Genomic DNA, 25555 nt, shown 5'->3' with positions numbered 1-25555 from the left:
AGGAGAGGACAGCACCGGGCTATAAAGCTGGCAAGGAGAGACTGACTGCTTCTTGGGGGAAATGCTGCAGGTGACTTCAAACTCAATTCTCTGTTGGTGTGCCAGGCAGAGAATTCAAGGGCACTGAAGGGCATTTGGAAGGGTCAACTGCCTGTTTGTCTGGAGGTCTAACAAGAAGGCATGGGTGACACTTCAGATTTTTAAGGAGTGTTTTTCCAGCCATTTTGTGCCAGCAGTGAAGGACTACAGTGTTAATAAGGGGCTACTTTTTAAGGTGTTGTTAGTGCTGGACAATGCCCCTGGTCACACTGCCCACTTGAGTGATTTTAATTCTAATATCAAGGTTGTTTACCTGCCACCTAATACCACTGCCCTTTTATAGCCCATGGATCCAGGTGTCATTGCCTCCTTTCAAGGCCTGCTACCTCTGAAGGATGTTTGGTATGGCCCTAATGCAACTGAGAAGTACAAGAACCTGATACTCAGACTTCTGGAAGTCTTATAACATTTACAATGCTGTACAAAACATTGCTTTTGCCTGGGATAAAATGAGATGAACAAACTTAAACGGTATGTGGAAAAAACTAAGTCCCTTGTTTGTGTATGACTTCCGTGGCTTTGAAGAGTCAGTGGAGGCTGTAATAGAGAAGGTTGTTGCCATGGGTAAACAGTTTAATTTGGAAGTGGAGACTGAGGATGTCACAGAGCGACTGGCATCACATGGAGTGGAGCTGTCTGCTCAGGACCTCATTCAGCTGGAGAAGCAGCTGATTGGAGAGAAAGGGGTAGAAACCCCAGAACTCAAGCAATTTACTACCAAGGGTTTGGCAGAAGGTTTCTCTATGGTAGAGGATGGGTTCAGGCTGAGGACCCCAGCGATGACAGATTCAGTAAGGTCTACAGAGCTGTTATTCATGCTTTGCAGTGCTATAGGCAGATTTTGGAAGAGAAGAAGTCATCAACCTTCTAGACTATCCTGGAACAATTCTTTAAGAAGTTAGAGAGGCCTGTTACAGGTCCTGTGCCCTCTACATCAGCTGCTTCTCAAGATGAAACACCTGTAGTCCAGGTAGAATCATCTCCAGCATCTCCTGCATGTTCCTTAGGCAATCCTGATTCACCTGACCCAGTATCTCCAGCACCTTGGTTCTCCTGCCTCTCCAGCTTCCACCTTCCAATAGGTCACTCTCTCCCACCTTGCAATGCCCCTTCCAGTGTGCAAGCCAACCACAGGAATAAAGGGAAGAAATTTTTTTATACTCATTTTTTATAATTTTTTCTGTTACTACAGTACAGTGTACAGTATTGTATATTTATGTCCCTTTCCTTTTTCTGTGGCTTAGCTGTGTTTTTATGTTCTAGATTATGATTTTACAACTGTGTTAGGATAAGTGACTTAGACTAGGTTGTGTTTCGACTTACACTGAAATTTGGGTTACATCACTGTGGTAGCAGCAAAACTGTGCCATAACCCTAGGACCCCCTGTACCTTAATAGGCTTCCAACTTTTTTTTAAATTTAGAATTAAATTTTGTGGGGTGACATTGATTGATAAGAGTACATAGGTCTCAGGTAAACATTTCTGTAGCATTTGAACTGTTGATTGCATTGTGTGTCCATCACCAAAAGTCAAATCATTTTCCATCACCATATATTTGTCCCTCTTTACTCCTCTTCCCTTCCCAACCCCTGGTTATTTAGATTTTTCAAATTCTTTTATATACCTCAACTACTTTTTAGTAAAATATTGTTTTTCATTGATTCTAAGAGGTAAATGTTTTACACATTTTATTTTATTTTTCTTTTCCTTGAATTTGTCTGGGTGACAAAATTATACAGGTTGCAGGTCTACAACTCTATGACACATCATCTGTACACTGTGTTATGTTTCTACCACCTCATGTCAAGTCTTTGTCCATCACCATTTATACCCTCTATACCCTCCTAGGCCTTCCTCTCTCTCTTCCTCCTAACAATCACCACACTGTGGTCCATGTCCATGAACTTTTATCTTTTTTTTTCTTTCTTGCTCAATCCCTCCACACCCTCCACCTCCTTCATAGCTGTCAGCCTGCTCTCTATCTATGAGTCTGTCTCTGTTTTTTTAGCTCGTTTTGTTCATTAGATTCCACATATGAGTGAAATCATGTGGTACTGTACTTGTCTATCTCTTACTGGCTTATTTCACTTACCATAATACTCTCCAAGTCCACCAATGCTGTTGCAAAGGGTAAGATTTCCTTCTTCTTTTTTTATAGTATTCCATTGTAGAAATAACTTTTTTATCTACTTATCTACTGACAGATACAGGCTGATTCCAAATCTTGGCTATTGTAAATAACGCTGCAAAGGACATGGGGGTGCACATATTCTTTCAAATTAGTGTCTTGGGTTTCTTTGGATAAATTCCCAGAGGTGGAATCACTGGGTCATAAGGAAGTTCCGTTTATATATTTTTTTGAGGAACTTTCATACAGTTTTTAACAGTGGTGGTACCAATCTACATTCCCACCAATAGTGGACCAGGGTTCCTTTCTCTCCATATCCTTGCCAACACTTATTTGTTGATTTATTGATGATAGTTGTTATGATAGGTATAAGGTGATATCTCGTTGTGGTTTTAATTGACCTTCCTCTGATGATTAGAGTTGTTGAGCATATTTTTATTTGTGTATTGACCATCTGTATGTCCTCTTTGGGGTAGTGTTTATTCAGGTTCCTTGCTCATTTTTAATTGGATTGTTTGATGGGTGTTTGGTGTTGAGTTTTATAAATTTTTCATTAATTTTGGATATTAACCCCTTATGAGATATGTTATTGGCAATTACGTTCTCCCATTCAGTGGGTCATCTTTTCATTTTGTGAATGGTTTCCTTTAATGTTCAAAAATTTAAAAGTGTGATGTAGTCCCATTAGTTTATTTTTTCTTTTGTTTTCCTTGCCTGTGGAGATATATAAAATAATATTGCTATGAAAAATATTTGAGATTGTATTGCCTATATTGTCTTCTAGGATTTTTATGTTTTAATCTAACATTTAAATTTTTTATTGATTTTGATTTTATTCTTATATATGGTGTAAGAAGGTGGTCTTTCATTTTTATTTTACACATATATGCCCGATTTTCCCAACACCATTCCTATCTTTACCTCATTGCATGCTTTTTCCTCCTTAGTAAATATTATTGACTATAAACATATGAGTTTATTTCTGGGCTCTCTATTCTGTTTTGTCTGCTTTTATGACAGCACCATCCCATTTTGATTATTATGGCGTTGTAATACAGTTTGATATCTGTTAGCATGATTCCTCCAACTTTGTTTTTTTTCAAGGTTGCTGGGGTTATTTGGGGTCATTTGTGGTTCTATATAAGTTTAAAAAGTATTTATTCTAGTTCTGTAAATATTTCATTGGTTTTTTGATAGAAATTGCTTTGACTCTATTGATTGCTTTGGGTAGTATGAATGTAATTCGTCCTATCCGTGAACAGAGTATATGCTTCTACTTATTTGTATTTTCTTCAATTTCTTTCTTCATTGTCTTATAATTTACTGAGTACAGGTCTTTATATACTTGGTTAAATTTATTCCTAGGTATTTTATTCATTTTGAAGCAATTGTTAATGGGACTGTTATCTTAGTTTCTTTTTTTTGATAGCTCATTATTGGTTTATAAGAATGCAACTAACTTCTGAATATTTATGTCTTGCTACTTTATTGAATTTATTTATCAATTCTAGTAATTTTTTGGTGGAATCTTTAGAATTTTCCATATATAGTATCATATCATCTGCAAATAATTTGTTTTATTTCTTCCTTTCCAATTTGGATTTTTTTTTTGTTGTTGTTCTTCTTCTTGTCAGATTTCTATGGCTAGGACTTTCAGTACTATTTATACACATTTTAGTACCTTAATATATTTGGGATGAGTCTTAAGCTTAATGATAAGAAAACATTTATTAAATTATAACCAAAATTTAATTGCCAACCAGTGATTTTAGTTGTAATAAAATAATATCTCCTACAATTAATGAAATATGATAAAAATGTTTGATTATACTATTTTTTATATTACAAATAGAATATTATGACCTACTTATCAATTGTTTATCATATACACTAACAATGAAACCTAACAATTTTTTTAACCAGGTACAAGACACTTTTATTTTTTTACTTTTTTAAGTGAGTTCCTATAAGAATACCAGATGTCGCATGTATAGACATCCAGTTTTGCCTGATACTACTGCAAGGGTCGTAGATTTGCTACCTCATTTTTAAAAAATATTTGCATTTACCTTTCAATGCACAATATATCTAAGCTTCCCTATCAAATTAAATATTTTAATGGCAAGTGATCGGTTCTGCTGTTATAGTCCTTAAGAAGTTCTGTGATGGATTCTGAATCACACACTCTTGAAATAAACTCACCTTGGCATTGACACCTTCTCAAATTGACTGGTACATTTGTTGGTAATTTTCCTCCACAAGGACTTCCTGGGTTACTTACCTCTCCAAAGTGCTTGGTATAGGGTCTGGAACACAAGAGACTCTCAAAAGTGGTCATATGTTCCCTCTATGTTTAAATATTTTGCATTTAATTTTTATAATTCATTTATGTACATATATATGTTTCCTCTTATATAATATCTATCTTTCATAGATTAGACTAAGGACTGTGTGTCAAAAATAGTCCCTTAATGTGTATTTTTTAGAAGTAATGGAAATATACAATATTAGTAGTCAAGGTAATAAGACAAATTTTGTCATTTTCTCAAGCAAATTTTGCCTGAGAGAGATTTCCAGCATTTATATTAATTGATGTTAATGGAAAACAATCTCCAAAAGAAGAACCATTTCTTCAATGAAGGTGTTAAACCCTTCATCACTTACTTTTTGGCTGAGGAACCTGTACATGGAGCAAAGAAGAGCACTTGGTTTGAAAAGACTTGAGTCCCTGTTCCAGACTCTTCAATAAGGAATAGGTTTTGAAACTCCTTTATTTATTTGAAAAGGCCAAATAAGGCAATATAAAGACTATTTTTAATTAATTTTGTTAGTTAAAATATACACTGGTAGGTAAGATTATGTTTGGCCAATTGTAAATGTTTAGGAACATACAGACTAGTATAATGCATTATATTTTTATATTTATAAATTCAAGAAACTAAAAAAAAGGCTTTGCTTAGAAAAAATTTTAATTATTATTTTGTTTGTTTTGTTTTAGTGAGAGAGAGAGAGACAAGAATAGAGAGACAGGAGGGAGAGAGTTGAGAAGCATCAATTCTTAATTGAGGCACCTTAGTTGTTCATTGATTACTTTCTTATATGTGTCTTGACCAGGGGGCTCCAGCTGAGCCAGTGACCCCTTGCTCAAGCCAGCGACCTTAGGCCTCAAGGCAGTAACTTTTGGGCTTAAGCCAGTGACTGTGGGGTCATATCTATGATCCCATGCTCAAACCAGTGAACCTGCACTCAAGCTGGTGAGCTCCAACTCAAGTCAGATGAGCCCATGCTCACGCCAGCAATCTTGAGGTTTCGAACCTGGGTCCTCAGTGTTCCAGGATGATTATCTATCCACTGTGCCACTGCCTGGTCAGGCATAACTATTTTTTAGAAACAAAACTTCATTTTAAGTGCCATAAAACATTTATAAAATATGAATATTTATTAGGTCCCAAAGACAAATTTAATACCTTCTATGTATAGGAGTTACACAAACCACATTCTGTTGCATTTTGCAATGTAACTAGAGATCAGTAGCAAAAATAAAAACAAAATAATCAACTGCACTTAAGAAATTACTTTTAATCAGTTAATTTCTACAACAATAAACAGAATATTGTTGAATACCAAGAAAATAAGAATAGTGAAACACTACACATCAAAATATTTCAAACATGAAACAAAATTTATATAATATAAATTTTTTAGCTGTATTTAAATATTTCTTTCAAATGGTTTACATAACTAGTGTACTAAAATATTTTTATGATTTTTAATATTGAATTAAATATCCATTAAATCATTTTGCAAAATTTTACAAATTTTCTGAATGCATAACTGTCATGATAGATTTATTATGTAACAAGCTTTGTAAAACATGTATTTTTTTTAAATGTCAAATAGGTGCAAAGTTATTCTCATTCAACTCAAATGATAATACTCTCAATACATATTTAATTTAATTTAATTTATTATCTTGTTTTATTAAGTAAGAGGCAGGGAAGCAGAGACAGACTTCCACATGTGCCCCAACCGGGATCCACCATAAAAGCCCCCTACCCTGCAATGCTCTGCCCATCTGACCCCACTTCTGTTGCTTGGCAACCTAGCTATTTAGTGCCTGAAGAGAGGCCATGGAGCCATCCTCAGCTCTCAGGGACAACTTGCTGGAACCATTTTGAGCCATGGCAACAGGAGAGGAAGAGATAGAGAGATAGAGAGAAAGGGGAGAGGGGCAGAGAAGCAGATGGTCACTTCTCCCATGTTCCCTGACTGGGAATCAAATGCAGGACTTACACATGCTGGGCTGATGCTCTACTGCTGAGTCGACTGGCCATGGCCAACACTTACATTTAGAGAACATCTTATGTATAGCCATAATTATGTTAAAGAAACATGTTTATTCTTCTGGCCTCAGAATTATATGCTCAAAAATTTGCTGTATTTCCTTAAGTATAAATTATTTTGCCAGTATATTAAAAAGCTGATTCTTTTAAGATGACTTAAAATGTAAGATTATTAAAACTAATGTGATTTATGGATTTAAGCAGAGTAGTACCATGTGGACAAATAAGTTTATGACAAGTATCATGTGTTCAGAGGGTTTTCATACAGATTTACTGATGACCTATTCAAGAAAGGGTATAAAGTAATTTTAGGTGACAAATATTAAATATGCAGATTACTATCCTTTATTCTACTGAAGGGAACATCCTGTTATTGTGAAAATTTCAAAAATAAAAGTATTGTACGTTATTAAGACTTATTCAAAGCTAGTAAAGTGCAAATCAAATACGTGGTCAGTAAAATTATGAGTGGATGCCATTTTAATGGATTATCTTGTCAATTAAATAAACTCATTTATTTTTGCTTTAAATTAGCTCTTGCTGCCAGAGAAGCTCAAAGCATTTTTAAAATTCTGAATAGTCTGCTAAGAAATATTAAGAAAAAGTATCGTCTCACGCATTCTGTGGGAAATTGGGCTTGAATGGTCAAGAGCCTCATCTAAAATCACTTGGTGTGAAACAATGGCCAACTGTTAGTCTACCAAAGATGTATTCTGCATTAAAAAATAGTGCTAATAAATCTCCCAAGTAGTTCAGACCAAAAATCATCATCCATTGAAACAGAATTTGTAATGAAGGAAAATTCGTCCAGGGAATCATAAACTTTGCCTCTGTCTTTCATCACAAGAGGAAAGTAATTCAGAAGTTCTCTCTTCTTTTTCTTTTACACTCTCTATTGGGATATTTAAATGTACAAACATAGTTTTCAGCTATCTATGTACTGGCTATCTATGTACTGGAGGGATTTTGTTTTATGTCAGTCTTTTTCATTAGATGAGAAAGCACCTCATCTAAATAGTATTATTCAGAGACTAATTCCATTTTTTGACTCTTTATAGGAGACGCTACAGAACATTTCAGTCACAATGCTGGCAGCATGTGACTAGCAAGTGCCATGAAGATGAGACTTGCATCAGTATCTTGAACAAGCAGGACCTCACTTGCTCAGGAAGTGATGACTGCAGAGCAGTTTACATTGGTACGCTTGGGACGGTCCTTCAACTGCAGTGCACTTGTAGGGCCATTAAACAAAGTGAAGGATCTTTGTGCAAGATTTTCCAGTATATGCTTCATAGGAGATCATGTTTCAGTAAGTTAAATATATTCAGTAAATTACATATAATACATATTTCTTATTCTTTTCTGTAGCGCACTAAGTAGTAATCCAGCACAGGAATTTTGTTCACCACGATGACTTTGTTTGCTATCCCATTTAAAAATCTATTTTCTGATTATGTTTTGTGCATTTGATATTTTACTCATTTGTCTGAAAATGGCACATGTTTTAACTTATTTTTTTTTAATTTTATTTAGAAATAGGGTGACATTGATCAATAAGAGTATACAAGTTTCAGGTAAACATTTCGATAGCATTTGAAATGTTGATTATGTTGTATACCCATCATCCAAAGTCAAATCATTTTCTGTCACCTTACATTTTTCCCTCTTTATACCCTTCCCCTCCGCTCCACCCTATCTCCCTCCCTCTGGTAACCACTTCACTTTTATTTATGTCCATGTGTCTTATTTTTATATCCCACCTATGTGTGAAATCATACAGTTCTCAGCTTTTCCTGATTTACTTATTTCACTCAATAGAATGTTCCAAGGTACATCCATGTTGTCATAAATGTCATTATGTCATCATTTCTTGTGGCTAAGTAGTATTCCATTGTGTATATGTACCACATCTTCTTTATCTAATCCTCTATTGCGGGACATTTGAATTGTTTCAATGTCTTGGCCACTGTGAATAATACTGCGATAAACATGAAAGTGGATGTGTCTTTACGTACTGATTTTTAACTTTTATGATCGATGATCGATCATTTCTACTTATTGTTTATTGATTTCAATAGCAATAGGAAAAACAAATCCTACCAAATAACTGAATATACCAGGTATTTATTTTAAGTAACAAACTACCCCAAAATTTAGGGACTTGAAATAACCATTTATTTGCTCACAATACTGCATGCTAGGCTTGGCTCAGTTGGGTGGTTCTTATGATGACCTGTTTACTTAGGCTCACTTGAGTAGCTACAGTTATCAGGTGGCTCAACTGAGGCAGGGCAGTACAAGATGGTGTTTAGCAAGCACTGTTGGCTAGGATGCAAGGTTCTTCTCCCTGTGACCTTATCTGCAGTTGACCCTGAGACTCTTACATGGTGAAGGCAGCATTTCTAGCAGCTAAGCCTTAATGTGAAGAATTTATCAAATGTTTGCTTCTGTCACATTTGCTCATGTCCCATTGGACAAGCAAGTCACACAGCCAAGCTCAGAGTTACTGTGAGAGGGGGCTATACAAGAATGTATATATCAAGGTTGAATTCATCAAGGGGTTATTAATTTAATAATCTACTACTTGGCTGTCCTGATCTATGTAAAACATATTTACTCATATTTAGTTTTACTCCTCTTGGTCTTTAACATGTCTGCTGACCTACCTGTAATGATGGGATAGGAAACACATTTTCTAAAATTATTTTTTATTGATGTTTGCAAAGCAGAAAACTGAGATTCAGGAATTTAAATAGTTTCTCCAGAGTCTTAAATTGAGCAAGTGGTTGAAAGGGATATGTCTATGAATCTTTGAGAAAGAACCTAAGGAAGTGATCTCCTCTTGGCCTTTTGGAAAAGATCAAGTAAAGGAAGTGATCATATACTAATTCTAGATCTCTCCATTATCCTTCTTCAGGATTAGGTTAATCCATGCAACCATTTAAATTTCAAAACATCCCCAGGCACCTGGGCCCCTCATTGTAACCAGCCAACCTGCAAACACCATTACTATTTCTGAGATGAAATGATAAATGTTTAATGTTTTATTGCAAACCAAAGCTTTATATTTGTGAAAAATATTTGAGAGATATAGCTATGTATATATCTGTACCTATGCATTTATTTAGTCAACTATATACAGGTACATACACATCTTAAATTTTTTTCTATTTTTCTTTATAGATATTAATGTGATTAAAATAGGATTTTTGTATTATGTAACAGACATATAACTCAGAGTATATGGTTTTGGTTCCAACAGAGTTCTTTGTGAAATTTCTACAATTTTTATAATTAGCACTATAGACATATTTCAACTGAAACATAGTACAAGGAAGAAAATTATAGCATGATATTTATTTAGAAATATTTTCTAAATAACCTTGCTCTCTGATTAATATTAGGTGGATAATTCTGTTGGAACTAAAGGTATTTATAATAAATGGTTCATAACATTATAGAAGAAAATAGCCAATAAAATAATTTAAACCAATAATAAAGAGTTACATTATCATGGTTATTTATATCTGTTTTTTTCATGTTACATGGTATCCAGGAAAAAAGGTGCATGCTACAGGTTCCTAATAACTCTGTTCCTTGGGCAAAAGTTCCCTAAAAATGCCACTCCCAGCAGCCTAATTCTACTTTTAAGCCTGGTTTTCTTTCATGTATTTTGGTTATTATTATATTTTACTTTTATTGTATTTTGCTACCATAACCTGTAGAGAGCCAAAATATTTTGTAGAGAAAGAGTAGAAATGGCATTTTATTTCATTTTTTTAATTTAATTTTTTTTTTAGTTTATTCATTTTTAGAGAGAAGAGATAGAAGAGAGAGAGAGACTGGGGGGAGGAGCTGGAAGCATCAACTCCCATATGTGCCTTGACCAGGCAAGCCCAGGGTTTCGAACCGGCGACCTCAGCATTTCCAGGTCAATGCTTTATCCACTGTGCCACCACAGGTCAGGCCAGAAATGGCATTTTAAAATCAAGCCTGACCAGGTGGTGGTTGATGCAGTGGATAGAGCATCAGACTGGGACCCAGGGGACCCAGGTTCAAAACCCCAAGATCAATGGCTTGAGCACAGGCTCATCTGGCTTGAGCGTGGGGTCACTGGATTGAGCGTGGAATCATAGACATGACTCCGTGGTTGCTGGCTTGAGCCCAAAGGTCACTGGCTTGAAGCCCAAGGTCGCTGTCTTGAATCCAATCCACGGTTGCTGGCTTTAACCCAAGGTTGTTACCTTAAGCAAGGGGTCACTCGCTCTGCTGTAGCCCCCAGTCAAAGCACATACGAGAAAGCAATCAATGAATAACTAAGGTGCCGCAATGAATAATTGATCCTTCTCATTTCTCTCCCTTCCTATCTGTCTGTCTTTATCTGTTCCCTCTGTCTCTCTGTCTGTCTCACACACACACACAAATCCAAATCCATCATTACAGCATGTTTCCAAAGCCCTTTAGTTTTTGCTCACTTTACTTGAAAGAGACAAAACTGAGTAAAATTGAGAAGACAATTGGGGAAGGGTTTCAGTTTGTACACTTGTTGTTTTTTTTATTGAAGTTCTATACTATGTTTTAGAAAAATGAACATCTGAAATGACTTCATTTTCTTTACTCACTTAATAAGATTAAACTTTATGAGATTTGCTCCTCAAACATTACATATTAAAGGCAGGATTTTCAGTGGCAGGTTTATAGAATTAAAGGAAGCTTAAAGGCCTTTTGTCACAGTCTCTATATTTGAATTAAAGAGAAAAAGTTTCAAACAAAAACAAAAAACCACATTCTGAGACCTGGCTAGTTCTAAAAGTTTATTTATTTATTTATTTATTTTTATTTAGAAAATTAACTTTAACAGGGTGACATTGATAAATAAGAGTACATAGGTTTCAGATAAACATTTCTATAGATTTGAACTGTTGTTTATGTTGTATATCCATCATGCAAAGTCAAATAATTTTCTGTCACCTTATATTTGTCCCTCTTTACATACTTATCTCCTCCCCCTTTCCACCCTCTTCCTCCTGGTAACCATTTTACTTTTATCTATGTCTATGAGTCTCAGTTTTATATCCCACCTATGTGTGAAATCATACAGTTCTTAGCTTTTCCTGATTTTCTTATTTCACTCACTATAATGTTCTCAAGGTCCATCCATGTTGTCATAAATGTCACTATGTCATCATTTCTTATGGCTGAGTAGTATTCCATCGTGTACATGTACCACATATTCTTTATTTAATCCTCTATTGAGGGACACTTTAATTGCTTTCATGTCTTGGCCACTGTAAATAATACTGCAGTGAACATGAAGGTGCATGTGTCTTTAAATAAGAACGTTTTTGAGTTTTGGGGATAGATACCCAGTAGATGAGTTGCTGGTTCACATGTAGTTTACATGTAGTTCTAATCTTTTTTTTTTTTTCAGGAACCATCATACTTTCTTCCATAATGTCTATACCAGTTTACATTCCCATCAGCAGTGAATGAGGGTTCCTTTTTCTTCACAGCCTCTCTAACACTTGTTATTACCTGTCTTGTTGATAACAGCCAATCTAACAGATGTGAAGTGGTATCTCATTGTAGTTTTGATTTGTATTTCTCTAATAGCTAGTGAAGATGAGCATCTTTTCATATATCTGTTGGCCATTTGTATGTCCTTTTGGGAGAAGTGTCTGTTCAGGTCCTTCCTCCACTTTCTAATTGGATTGTTTGCTTGTTTGTTGCTGAGCTTTGTGAATTCTTTGTATATTTTGAATATTGTTCCCTTATCAGAGCTGTTGTCTGTTAATGTCATCTCCCATTTAGTTCTCGTTCTGTACTCATATGCTTGGAAGCAGTGGCAGCACATAAATGAACTGGCTCTCTAGCCATTGCCTCCTGACTTCTCACACTACGCCAGCATGCTCATGTGTTATCGAAGAGGTCTGTCATTACAGCATGTTTCCAAAGCCTTTTAGTTTTTGCTCACCTTACTTGAAAGAGACAAAACTGAGTAAAATTGAGAAGACAATTGGGGAGGGTTTCAGTTTGTACACTTGTTTGTTTATTTTTTTAGAAGCATTGTTTCTCAAATTCATTTAACCTCCAACCACAGTAAGCAATACATTTTCCATTCATTTTCTTTTTTTATGTGCAATGTCTTCTGTTTTTTTTTTTTTAATTATTGTTATGCTATTCCATCAGTTCTTTTCAATGCTGAGTACTACCCATGAAATAGATTTCGTAACTCACTAATATGTTTCTCTCTGAAGTCTGAAGAGCACTTGCTTGGAACATAAATTCATCTGGAAATAATCTATATGGATATATCCAAGTCATACTAATTTAATAGTTGTAATTATAAAGTTTATTGTTTGCTGAATTTTGGGCACATTTTCTGAACCTTAACAATTTCAGCCTGACCAGGCGGTGGCACAGTCGATAGAGCATTGGACTGGGACACAGAGGACTTGGGTTCAAAACCCTGAAGTCGCCAGCTTGAGCACGGGCACATCTGGTTTGAGCAAGGCTCGTCAGCTTGAGCTCAACGTCATGGCTTGAGCAAGGGGTCACTTGCTCTGCTGTAGCCCCCGATTCAAGGCACAGATGAGAAAGCAATCAGTGAAAAACTAAGGTGCTGCAACGAGGAATTTATGCTTCGCATCTCTCTCCCCTACCTGTCTGTCTGTCCTGTTTGTCCCTCTCTCCACAAACGGTAACAACAACAAAAACAATTTCACAAGCTAGGTGCTATTATTTTCTTCATTTCACACATGAGATCAAGGAAGCTAAGGGATGTGATGTCTTTTTCAGGATTCCACACCTGAGAAAGTGTGCAGAGTCAGCACCCAAAGCCCTGCCTGGCTGACTCACAGCCCACTAGGTCCTCCTGCCTGCCAAGCGATGGGCAGCAAGCTTGTGTGCCTTCAGCATGCTCCAAAGCCCTCTCAGGCAGAACCTCTTACTTCTGGTCACAGAATTAAGCTGTGAAAATCTGCCAGAGAGCCCATGTCCCCTGCAGGGCCAGAGTTAGGCAAAGTAGCATTTTGAACAAAGTGCATTTGGCCACCATCTTTCCCTTAGCTCTGTATACATACAGACTTATTCTCTTTTGATGGCAGTTATTGCTGATAGAGAGATGAGAGAAAACTTGGTTAATACAGAGAGGACCTCAGAGATGAAAAAAAATAGAGCTTTGCTACACAGGAATTCAGCACACAGGAGTGGGTGTGCAGCTCACTGACGGGAGTGTTCTCTTGTCACCTTGCTCAAAGTTGTCTTTTTGATGCCATCTCTAGTCATCTAAAAAAGATTTGGAAATATTTCTATTCTGATTGTAAAGATTCAGTTCCTTTCTTTCTTTTTTTATTTTTGAGGAATTACTTTTAAAACTAAAAATGAAAGAGACTACCTATCTCTATTAAATCCTACAGGGAATGAAAGACATAGCAATTCAATTATGATACAAGCTGAAATAGAATTTTAAAAATACATAAGTAAAAATAAATTAAATCTTCCCCATCTCAGTCTCCAGAGTGAGTCAATGTTCAGAAGATTGATGTGCATTCTTTTGAAACTTTTTTATTTTGAACCTTTTTAAGGGCATAGATATCTTGAATGCCTTGTATACACCCAAACAAATGTCTCCCTCACATTGACACATGCATATACATATATTTTTAACATAATATTATTATACATACTTTTACATTTTTTACATAATATATTATACATAGTTTTTTACAGCTTGCTTTTTAACTTAAAAATACATGATAGAATATTTGCAAGTATGTACATATATGATGGCTTTATTCTTTAAAAAGTATTCTACAGTATGTGTTTGTATGTATACCATAATTGAATTAATCTTCTAATGTGTACATTTAGATTAAATAGACTTTATTATTATAGACATAGTTGTAATGTTATTGCACATTTTTGCTGATATATCAATAGAATAGATTTTGAACAGTGAGGTAACTAGACCACAGGATTTTTGCATTTTTAAATTTTTTTAAAAATTTTTATTTATTTATTTATTTTTTTACAGAGACAGAGAGAGAGTCAGAGAGAGGGATAGACAGGGACAGACAGACAGGAATGGAGAGAGATGAGAAGCATCAATCATTAGTTTTTCCATTGCGCGTTGCAACACCTTAGTTGTTCATTGATTGCTTTCTCATATGTGCCTTGACCGTGGTCCTTCAGCAGACCGAGTAACCCCTTGCTTGAGCCAGCGACCTTGGGTCCAAGCTGGTGAGCTTTGCTCAAACCAGATGAGTCTGCACTCAAGCTGGCGACCTCGGGGTCTCGAACCTGGGTCCTTCCGCATCCCAGTCCAATGCTCTATCCACTGCGCCACCCCCTGGTCAGGCAGGATTTTTGCATTTTTAAAATTTAGAAACTTGAAAAAAAAAGGTTTGTTTCAATTACATTCTTAGTAAAAAAACTTTATTGTTTTAATTTGAATTTTTATTATAAATGATGCTGAGCATCTTTTGAAGGGTCTACTGGAAACATTCTATTTCTTTTTACTTAGTCATGTGCTTTCCTGAAAACATCTGCTTCTTCAGTACCTGTAAAGTCATTTTTCTTGCCTATATCAGATGTTTGCACCAATATGTGAGGATTCATTAATCTGCATACCTTATATAATGATCATGGTCTCTTAGGGCAAAGTGATGATCTGGTATAGTCTCGGGCTCAGATATTGACCCTGCTGTGCCATTTTTCTGGGTTATAAAAAGGGAAAATTTTTTCACTGATTTTAAATAGCCAATCATTCTTTCTCAACTAGATGCTTTCCATTGCCATTTTAAAAGATTTTTTTACGTGATTAATAGTTACTAGAGAAATGTATAATATAAAAACAACTATAAAGAATAATGATACCTACCATCCAGTTTAAGATACAGACACTGTCTTTATATTTTAAGTTTTTTAAGCATCCTTCCATATTATACCCTTTTCTCCCCCTACTCAGAGGTAACCAATCATGCACTGATGCACACATGCATGGTACATAACTGATGCACACCTGCATAATATTGTCTAGGCCAGTGGTTCTCAACCATCCCTGAAGGTAACAATCACTGAGAGAATAGAAATTCTAACACCCAGTAAACTAATACAATTACATTCTATAGAGGCAGGACTAGGTATTAGCACGGCCAATTTCATGGTCATGTTGCCAGAAAAGTTACACAGGTCTCGACTTGGGGATTCATATTCTGCAGTCATCATTTTGAAACTCTTAATGCTTTTATCTTTACAGTGTGTGTTGTAAATGGAGTTCCGTGGAGCAATTGTGAGGAGCCTGGATCCTCGGCTCGTGGGCCTGCCTCGTGCCACTTTCCCAGACAGGCAGATGCTCAGCTGTCTGCCCCACTTTTTGGTGCTTTGGGCCCCATTCGGCACTCTTCCATTCCCCTACCCTGCTCCTGCTGCCAGATATTTTAATGATATTGAATTTTCTGGTACATAGAGGTAGATTTTTTTAATGCCTTTCAATTAGTTTTTACTATTTTCTCAATTAAAATAACATTTCTCTTTTAAAAAGCTTTGGTTATAATTATTTCTAAATTTTGCAAAATATTACAATTGCTACCATAAATCATATCTTTTTTGGATTATATTTTAGATTCTTTGTAGCTGAACTGTAGATATTTTATTTTTATATGTTAATTTACATACCACAGCATTACTAAATATTCTTAACATTTAACAATCTATTGAATTATTTTGTATTTCCTATATGGATAACCATATGCTCAGTAATTAGAGCAGGGGTCCCCAGACTTTTTACACAGGAGGCCAGTTCACTGTCCCTCAGACCTTTGGAGGGCTGGACTATAAAAAAAAAACTATGAACAAATCCCTATGCACACTGCACATATCTTATTTTAAAATAAAAAAACAAAATGAGAACAAATACAATATTTAAAATAAAGAACAAGTAAATTTAAATCAACAAACTGACCAGTATTTCAATGGAAACTATGCTCCTCTCACTGACCACCCATGAAAGAGGTGCCCCTTCTGGAAGTGTGGGGGGATGCCGGATAAATGGCCTCAGGGGGCTGTAGTTTGGGGATCCCTGAATTAAAGTTTTGTTTTCTCTGTTCGGTCATCATTCCCTTCCTTCCTTTTTTGTCTTCCCCACCACCACATCTAGGACCCACAGAATAGTGTCTTATAACCCATGGTTATAAGGGTATTCTTTCACCATTAAGCATAATGTTTATTATAAGTTTTCTGTAGAGACTCCGTATCCGATTAAGAAGTTCTCCTCTATTCCTAAACAGCAACTCCCTTTAAAAATACATAAATGTTACATTGTAATAAATGATTCCCTACATTTGAAAATTTTGTTTGAAAATTTTCATCACTTTCTTGAATAAAAGTGATTAGTCATGGTGTCACTTCTGTCATTCTATCATAAAGAAATATTCTATTCATTTATAAATACACTCAAGGATTTCCATTTGTATGAAAATGAAAAAACAAAACAAAACAAAAAACCACTTGCTGATTCACACTCTGTCTTCTCCCCTTCACTTACAATTTTTCCAAAGAGTACTCTATGCTCCTTACTTCAATTTCTTCATCTTTATGTACTGATCAACCCACTCCAGTCTGGCCTGTGGTATAGACACTCACAAAAGCAGTTTTTCCCACTAACATGTTACCACCACATTTATGCCAGAGATTCCAGGGGTCCTTGACTTCCTGGAATTTTAAGTCACCTTCAAGAATAGTTGAATACCCGTTCTTTCTTGATAATATATATATATATATAGTCTCCTGGCTTTTATTTCTGTGATCACCCTGAATGCTTCTTCTAGATCTATGTTGTAGGCTTATTCAGTTGAATAATTAATATTTGTGTTGCTTAAGGTTTAGCTGTAGACTTTCTACTAGACTAACTCTATAACCTGCCACTAGGAGATTTCAGCCAGGACTACAACATCGTTACCCCTAATGTTGATTTACAATTTTTTTTTGAGAGAAAGAGAGGCAGGGAGAGAGAAACAGGAATATCAAGCTGCTCCTGTATGTGCCCTGACCAGGGAATTGATCCAGCATCCTCCATGCTTCACGACAATGCTCCAACCAACCTAGTTATCCAGTAAGGGCCTAATTTTTTTTTCTTTTTAGAGAGACAGAGGAAGGAAGGGAGAGAGAAGGGAGGGGGAAGGGAAGCAGTCATTTGTTTTTCCTCTCAATCATGCATTCCTTCGTTGTTTCCCACATGTGCCCTGACCGGGGATCGAATCCACAACCTTGTCATTTCGGGATGATACTCTCAACCGATGGAGCTAACTGGCCAAGGCTGATTTACAATCTTTTGGGAAGACCTCTTTTCTGTTGGGTGGGCAGACTTAATTATCTGCCCACCTATTTGATGATTTCTTTTGGATTTCAAGATTGTGCTAGATCTTGGATGATGTGCAATCCAGATGTTAGGGTGCTTTGTAGCAGACAGGGCACCTAAGAACTGTTGAGATTAGTTATTCCCTGCCATATCTTCCATCACAAACACGAAGTACACCTGCAACACACACATACACCACATTGTATATTGTAGCAGAGACAGTATAACCCCAATAAAATCTACCATTCAAAATAAGGAAAAAGGCCCTGGCCGGTTGGCTCACCAGTAGAGCGTCGGCCTGGCGTGCAGGGGACCCGGGTTAGATTCCCGGCCAGGGCACATAGGAGAAGCGCCCATTTGCTTCTCCACCCCCCCTCCTTCCTCTCTGTCTCTCTCTTCCCCTCCCGCAGCCAAGGCTCCATTGGAGCAAAGATGGCGCAGGCGCTGGGGATGGCTCCTTGGCCTCTGCCCCAGGCGCTAGAGTGGCTCTGGTTGCGGCAGAGCGACGCCCCGGAGGGGCAGAGCATCGCCCCCTGGTGGGCAGAGTGTCGCCCCTGGTGGGCGTGCCGGGTGGATCCCGGTCGGGCGCGTGCGGGAGTCTGTCTGACTGTCTCTCCCCGTTTCCAGCTTCAGAAAAATACAAAAAAAAAAAAAAAAAAAAAAGGAAAAATAGTGAAGTTATAGCACCCAATAATGAGATCCTTCTTGATAGGTAATTGAAGCCTTTCTGGCAGCGTGGGTTTATGTGGCTAACTATGAAGGATCACTTTTTGTGGCTCTGATTTTGCCCTCTGAGGGACCCGCATCCTTTTTAGCCATAGTCAGATTAGGTCTGGAGGCCTGTGCCTGCCTTGGGAACATGGTGCTCTTATAGGATTATCCTGCTCATACAGTTTGAGGGATTAAAAATTGTTTTGAAGTTTAGCTGTTGCACACTTTTTGCAAACTGACTGTGGCTTCTTTGGTAACATAATCTCTTTTTTTTTTCTTTTTTTCTTTTTTTTTTCCTGAAGCTGGAAACGGAGAGAGACAGTCAGACAGACTCCTGCATGCGCCCGACTGGGATCCACCCGGCACGCCCACCAGGGGCGACGCTCTGCCCACCAGGGGGCGATGCTCTGCCCCTCCGGGGCGTCGCTCTGCCGTGACCAGAGCCACTCTAGCGCCTGGGGCAGAGGCCAAGGAGCCATCCCCAGCGCCCAGGCCATCTTTGCTCCAATGGAGCCTTGGCTGCGGGAGGGGAAGAGAGAGACAGAGAGGAAGGAGGGGGTGGGGGTGGAGAAGCAAATGGGCGCTTCTCCTATGTGCCCTGGCCGGGAATCGAACCCGGGTCCCCCCCGCACACCAGGCCGATGCTCTACCGCTGAGCCAACTGGCCAGGGCCAACATAATTTCTTTGAAATGTGTTAGGTTTCTAATCCATTTGCTTTTACTCAGTTATATTGGCCAGTATCCATTTTAAAAAGGTGTTTTCTTGATTTACCTCCCAAGGCTGCCTGCCTCCTTACCTGTGGCTCCTCTAATCTAATGATTTAAATTAATGGAAACAATAGACTTGAGTGAAAATGTAATATCCTTCATTGGAATTTTGCTGCATAGTTTAATCCTTTTTTTTTTAACTCAGCAATACTGGTCCTTTTCTAACTGGAGATCTTTTTCAGTTTTGTCTCTTACTCTTTGGGATCTAGAAGCAGTTAGCTCTCAAAGTTGCAGAGGCCTCATTTTAATCTCTCTGGTCTCTGCTGGAAAACCAGCCAATTTCTACCTGAGCTTACATCTTTATTGTAAAACTCTACACAATGTGGGCAAACTATCACTACAGCTCTTTTGGGTTGTCTTGGTTTTTGGGGAGACCTTCCAAGAGGCTTTGGGAAATGCATCATAGAACTATATTCATGGCAGAAGAAAGGGGAAAGCATTTATCCTTTGGATCCTGTCTCTCACTTCTCAGCAGTGGCCTCATGAGTCTTGATTCTCTAGAAATTGTATATAGTGCACTCATGAATGCTGAGTGGAGCCCAGAGTACATTTTAGCCGCAGCATTAGAGAAGGAAGAAGGAGGTATATGACAAAAGGTGAAGCACTATCAAGTTGCATCTGCACAAAGGTGGATTAGGCATTTGAGGAAGCATGTTCTTGGTAAGGAACAAAGACAGCTTCCTATCTAGAGTAGGAATACATTCCAGTGGAAAAGTATCCCTGTCTTCTTCAGGGTGGAAGAATTATGGAATTATCATTCTGCCACTAACCTGCCACAGTCAGGGTTCAGTGCAGGTATTTGCTATTACTGGGAGTTGTGGCTTTCATCATTGGCAGAACACTGATGGATTAGTTTTAGGGAGAGGGAGTCCATTCTGTGGTGCCCATGCATTGACCTTTTTCTATAGTCTTTCTCTTCATGCTCATTGCAGAGGCATGTCGGCCTCCACTTGGTAAGCCATGAATTTACCTAATTGTTAAGGACCTCCTCTGTGATGGCTACTCTCAGCGAGGCATTAACATGAATACAAAGATCAGCCTACTATTTCCTTGTCTACAGTCTTCTAGGTTTACTCTTTTCATCTCTCTAATCAAGCAATTCCCTGCTGTCCAACAGCCTTAATTTCTATTCACTTCTTTCTCTACAAAGTGAACAATTCAGAGTACTGCTCATGCTCTGCCTGTGAGGAGGGTTTCCCTTCACCACTGTCTCCTCTAATACCCCCCTCGTGGATTTGTGCTGTGGCCACTGCCTGTTTACAGTTAGCACTGAGAGACTGCATTCATCTTCCTTGTAACCAATGACTTAATGAATTTGATGACACCCAGTAGCATGTTAGGATCCATATTTCAAACAGCCCTCCACCACAGTGGCATACCCTTGCCCCAGAACTTGGGGGGGTCTGTGCTGTGACTCTCCTATTAGGGCATGGCAAAGACTCCATATTCATCAGGACGATGTGACTGAAATTAAGTAGATAAAGTACCTGTTTCATAGAAAATACTCTATACATTCGAATTGCCTGTCTTTATAAACCTTTGTTTTGTGTTCTGAATTGAAGACTGAATCACTGGGTTTCTTTTTCTAATGTTTCACTAAAGACAGATGTTTTGACAACTCTATTAGGAAAAAAAATTTCCATAGTTAATTAAGAACCTGATGATCATAAAGACAAGCCCAAAGTATTGAGAAGATGAACCTTAACTTGTTGGTTCTCAAACCTGTTAACACTCATAAATATCTAGGGAATTTGTTTAAAATAGATACATTTGGCCCTAACCTCAGTTATTCTAATTCAGTGGGTCTAGAGATGGAGTTCTGATCTCTATATTAAAAAACAAAACAGAAAACACCCCAGGTGGTTCTGATTTGCAACCAAGTTTGGGAACCATTGCTCTAATCCACATGTGGGAAACACCCAGTCACCAGCCAAAGCTCCCAGAGCCTCTTTTCACTCACACCTCTTAGGGAATGAGAAACGTCTGTGCTCAGAAAGGCAAGACTAATACCATGCAGCTCTCAAGGTGGCCTGCTTCGCCCCAGTGCCTATTAATAGAAACAGTTGGTACACATGAGACACTCAATAAATAGTGAATGAATGAATGAATGAATGAACCAATGCTACTGTATCTCTGTGAAAAGTACTGTCTTCTTTCTTTATTAGAATTCTCCTAATATACAGGCTCCCTATTAAGAGCCTCATTCATTTGTGTTTCCACTTACGCTGGAATTTTCAATTTAAATATTTGAGCAAAGGAGTCAGGAATTAACAAGACCAAGCTGCTACTGCCTACTTTAATAAAAACATTTCAAGTCCCTTTTTATTTTCCAACACTTTTCCTCTTTAGAGATCAACTTTCAAAAAGTCTGAGTAGTAGGAAACTATTTTATAGTTGATCCTTGGGTGGTATCAACACTATAAATAAGTAATTGATCCTAACACATATTTGCACTTAAATATATGTATATCCTGAAGAAACTATATAATATGGTTAGCTCTGTCTGTAAATAATAAGGATGAAAGAAGATTGTGCCCAAAGGATTTGCAAAAGTAACTGACTTTTGTGAAACCTTAATATAATTTTTTTAAATGTGTAAACTCTTTTACAAAGCTAAGAGCCCTCATGATTAGTACCTTTTTCTATCACTTAATTTCTGTTTTGTAGTCCTATTTCTCATTTATCTGTTCATTATGGCCTCATCTTAGATATCAAGATTGATAGTAAGACTTTTATCAATCCTACTTGTTTGCATTCAGTGGATAGATAATTTGGCTGCATTTCATCTTGCCTTGCAACATTTCATCTGTTTATTCCCAATGAAGGTCTTGATCTAAAAATAACATTCCCTTAGTGAACATTTTTATACAAAGCTTTTTGAACACACCCATATATATGGAGGTACATAATACAGAGCTTTATACATTTTTTTCTAAACTACATAAAGTCTTACACATATTTTTAGCAAAATAACTTAAAGATTGGGCAGATTGGATTAATAAAGGCTCAAACTCACATTTGTAAATTCTTGTTTTAATCTTTATTGTTGTCTGAGAAAGGAAGATTATAGACTATAAATAAAACAGTGAACTAAGTGAATTGTGAAAGACATTTCCATTGCAAATCTCTCTCTCTCTCTCTTTCTCATGTAAACACACACACACACAGACACACACACACACACACACACACACACACACGCACACACCACCTTCCCTTATAGCCAATTCATATAGGTTAATATTCCAGGAGCTTTGTGTTAAATTCTGGCTTTAAATAAATCACTTCATCTAGCCAAAACCACTGACTTTTTCTTGGTTGCTACACAAAACTTTAATTCAAGTCCAGTATCCTTAAAATTCAGTCCAGGTGCTAAAAAAGTCTCTTGGTTTTCCAAGGAACATTCAACAGAATTTCTCTGCTCTGTATTCATATTTACAACATAGCTTCTAAATAGTCCAGTATTTTGTGTTTTCTGAATTAAATTGGCTCCAGAGTGAACTTGTAGTCCATCAAATTCATAGACACTCACTTATAAATGTATGTGTTTTCTCTTAGAAATTAGTGATTATTCCTTTAGGAACTTGTTTTTTTATTTAAAAACTCTTTTGAACTTTTTAAAGAATAGGCATGTGTGTTACAAGTTAGCAATAAAGTGAATAATAATAATAATAATAATAATAAAACACCTTTCTTTAGAATGACTTTAGTTACCACCCAACATAAAAATTCAGATCCATGTTAAATTCTGTAACTTTTTGGTTTTATGCTATTTAATTTATAGACTTAGAGATCTGGATATTAATTTGGGTTTTGGCCTCAGGAATAAATTAATGTACTTAAACGTTATTGACTTTCAAACCTAAAATATAAACAGGGCCTCTTCCACATCCCTTCTTCCTCAGCTCGACTCCTGAATTTTGGTAAAAACTATGATCAGCAACAATGATCAGATGCCAGGTTTAAAAGTGTTACTAGATTTCCTTAGAGATCATAACTCTAAGGAGGCAATATGGCACCAACATCTCTCGATTCAAATAATTTCTTGTTTTCTACAAGATAAGTAACAGTTAACAAGTTTATCTCTTAGCCTCATTATTTTTGTTTGTGAAATGTAAAATAAAATAATCAGTTCAAACCAGAATGCTGGTACAAAGATTATGTCAGTTAATTTATGTAAAGAATTCAGTAAATAGTAACATTACTAGAGATTTTGAGAAATTTGGAAAATCATGCAAATAAATAGTTTTTGCATAATTATGATAATGTTATATAGGTGTTGCTGGAGATGGACAATTTCAGGAAGATCTAAGGTGTCATATTTTCTCAGAATGAATGACTTCTTAAATATAATAGCTTTGACTGATGTTAGTGTATATGTTGAACTCAGATAATTAATTAGTCTTAGACTTTAGTGTGTATAAGAATAAAGTGGTTTCCAGTGAGAATGCAGATTTTGATACTGTAGTTCTGGAATGGGGCCTGAGATTTGCATTTTTAAGAATTTCCCAGGTGATGCTAATTGCTATTGGTTCAGAAATCACACTTTGAATATTGTAGATAATTTCTTAAAGTGACTTTTTAAGATATATCAAATAATTTCTATATCTGTCTACTATTAAGAAATAGATTAACCTAATCAGCCAGATCCATGGTGCCAATCTAGTAATCTATTCTTTTATGGACACTCGGTGTCTTAATGTCATGAAAGAGTTCAAGCAGGTGTCCTCATAATTTCCTTGAGAAAGTACCTTGGAGCAGATGTGAGATGGAACTTGGGCATTTTCTATTCTAGCGAGTTCCCAAGTTTGCAAATAGTGTTTGTGCTGATACCACACTTTGAGAACCTCTGGCTTAAAGAACTCATTAATTCTTTCCTGAAATCAGCCAGAGTCTAGCTAAGTTCTCTTACTTGGATCATCAATACAAGCACATACTTCTGTACTTTCGTTGAAGAAGTTTCAGCACGGGTTGTTCTGAGATATTGTGATTTATGATAAGAAAAATACATGACTGACCAGGTGGTGGTGTAGTGGTTAGAGCATCAAGTTGGGATGCAGAGGACCCAGGATCAAAAAACCACGAGGTCACCGGCTTGAGCACAGGCTAGCCAGCTTGAACCCAAGGGTTGCTGGCTTAAAGCCCAAGGTTGCTGGCTTGAGCCCAAAGTGGCTGGCTTGAGCAAGCAAGGGGTAAAGGCTCTACTGTAGCCCCCCCCCCATCAAGTTACATATGAGAAAACAATCCGTAAACAACTAAGGAAATGCAACAAAGAATTGATGCTTCTCATCTCTTTCCTTTCCTGTCTGTCTGTCCCTATCTCTCTCTCTCTCTGTCTCTGTAAAAAAAAACAATACATTTGGTTTATCACCTTATTCCTGGCCTAGAGCTTCTAACTTTCCTGTGATTAGAGCAATAAGAGTGTTTCCTGTTATGGTAAAGAGGTCACCTTTGGAAAGTTCCTGGGTACCTAAGAATCAATGTTTCTTGTCAGGGGAATCCCCTAAGTGATTAGAAGGAAATTTTAGTGCCCATCCTCCCAACTCCAGGAAGACAGAGGGGCTGGAATTGGAATAAATGGTCAAAGCTTTAATCAACCATTTCAATGTAAACAAGCCCCCACAAAAACCCAAAAGGACTGGGTTCAGAGATGTCTGAGAGTTATACATGTGGAGGTGCTGGGAGAATCTGCATGCCTGGAGAGGTCATAGCATCTCCTCGCCCTTTTCACTAATCTTTTCCTACCCGCCTCTCCAGTCTGGCTGTTTCTGAGTTATATCCTGGTGATCTACTAAGTAAAATTGTTTCTCTGAGTTTTGTGCACCATTCTAGCAAATTAATCAAACCTGAGGAGGACGTCGTGAAAACCTCTAATTTATAGCCAGCTGTTCAGAAGTACAGATAACTTGGACATGCAATTGGCATTCTGAGTTGGAGGGGGTTGTTAGAAACTCTGATTTATAGCCCGTTTGGTCAGAAGTACAAGTAACAACCTGAAATTGCAACAGGCGTCAGGGGGGGAAGAAGTCTTGTAGCACTGAACCCTTCACCTATAGAACCTGATGTTACTTCTGGGCACGTAGTGTCAGAATTGGATTGAACTATAGGACACCAGGTGGTAACTTTAAAATTGCTTGTTGTGGGGG

General features: G+C 37.2%; 1 protein-coding gene across 1 annotated transcript in view; it reads left to right on the top strand.

The window, feature by feature from the left end:
* GFRAL (GDNF family receptor alpha like) overlaps positions 1-25555 on the top strand; it is a 63460-nt gene that overhangs the window by 15153 nt on the left and 22752 nt on the right. The window contains 1 exon segment of the mRNA XM_066360295.1: positions 7630-7880. Within this exon segment, the coding sequence (XP_066216392.1) occupies positions 7630-7880 (251 nt within the window).

This window comes from Saccopteryx leptura, chromosome 1 (genome assembly GCF_036850995.1).
Source record: "Saccopteryx leptura isolate mSacLep1 chromosome 1, mSacLep1_pri_phased_curated, whole genome shotgun sequence".
Taxonomy (NCBI): domain Eukaryota; kingdom Metazoa; phylum Chordata; class Mammalia; order Chiroptera; family Emballonuridae; genus Saccopteryx; species Saccopteryx leptura.
This window is presented reverse-complemented; position numbering and strand designations above follow the sequence as displayed.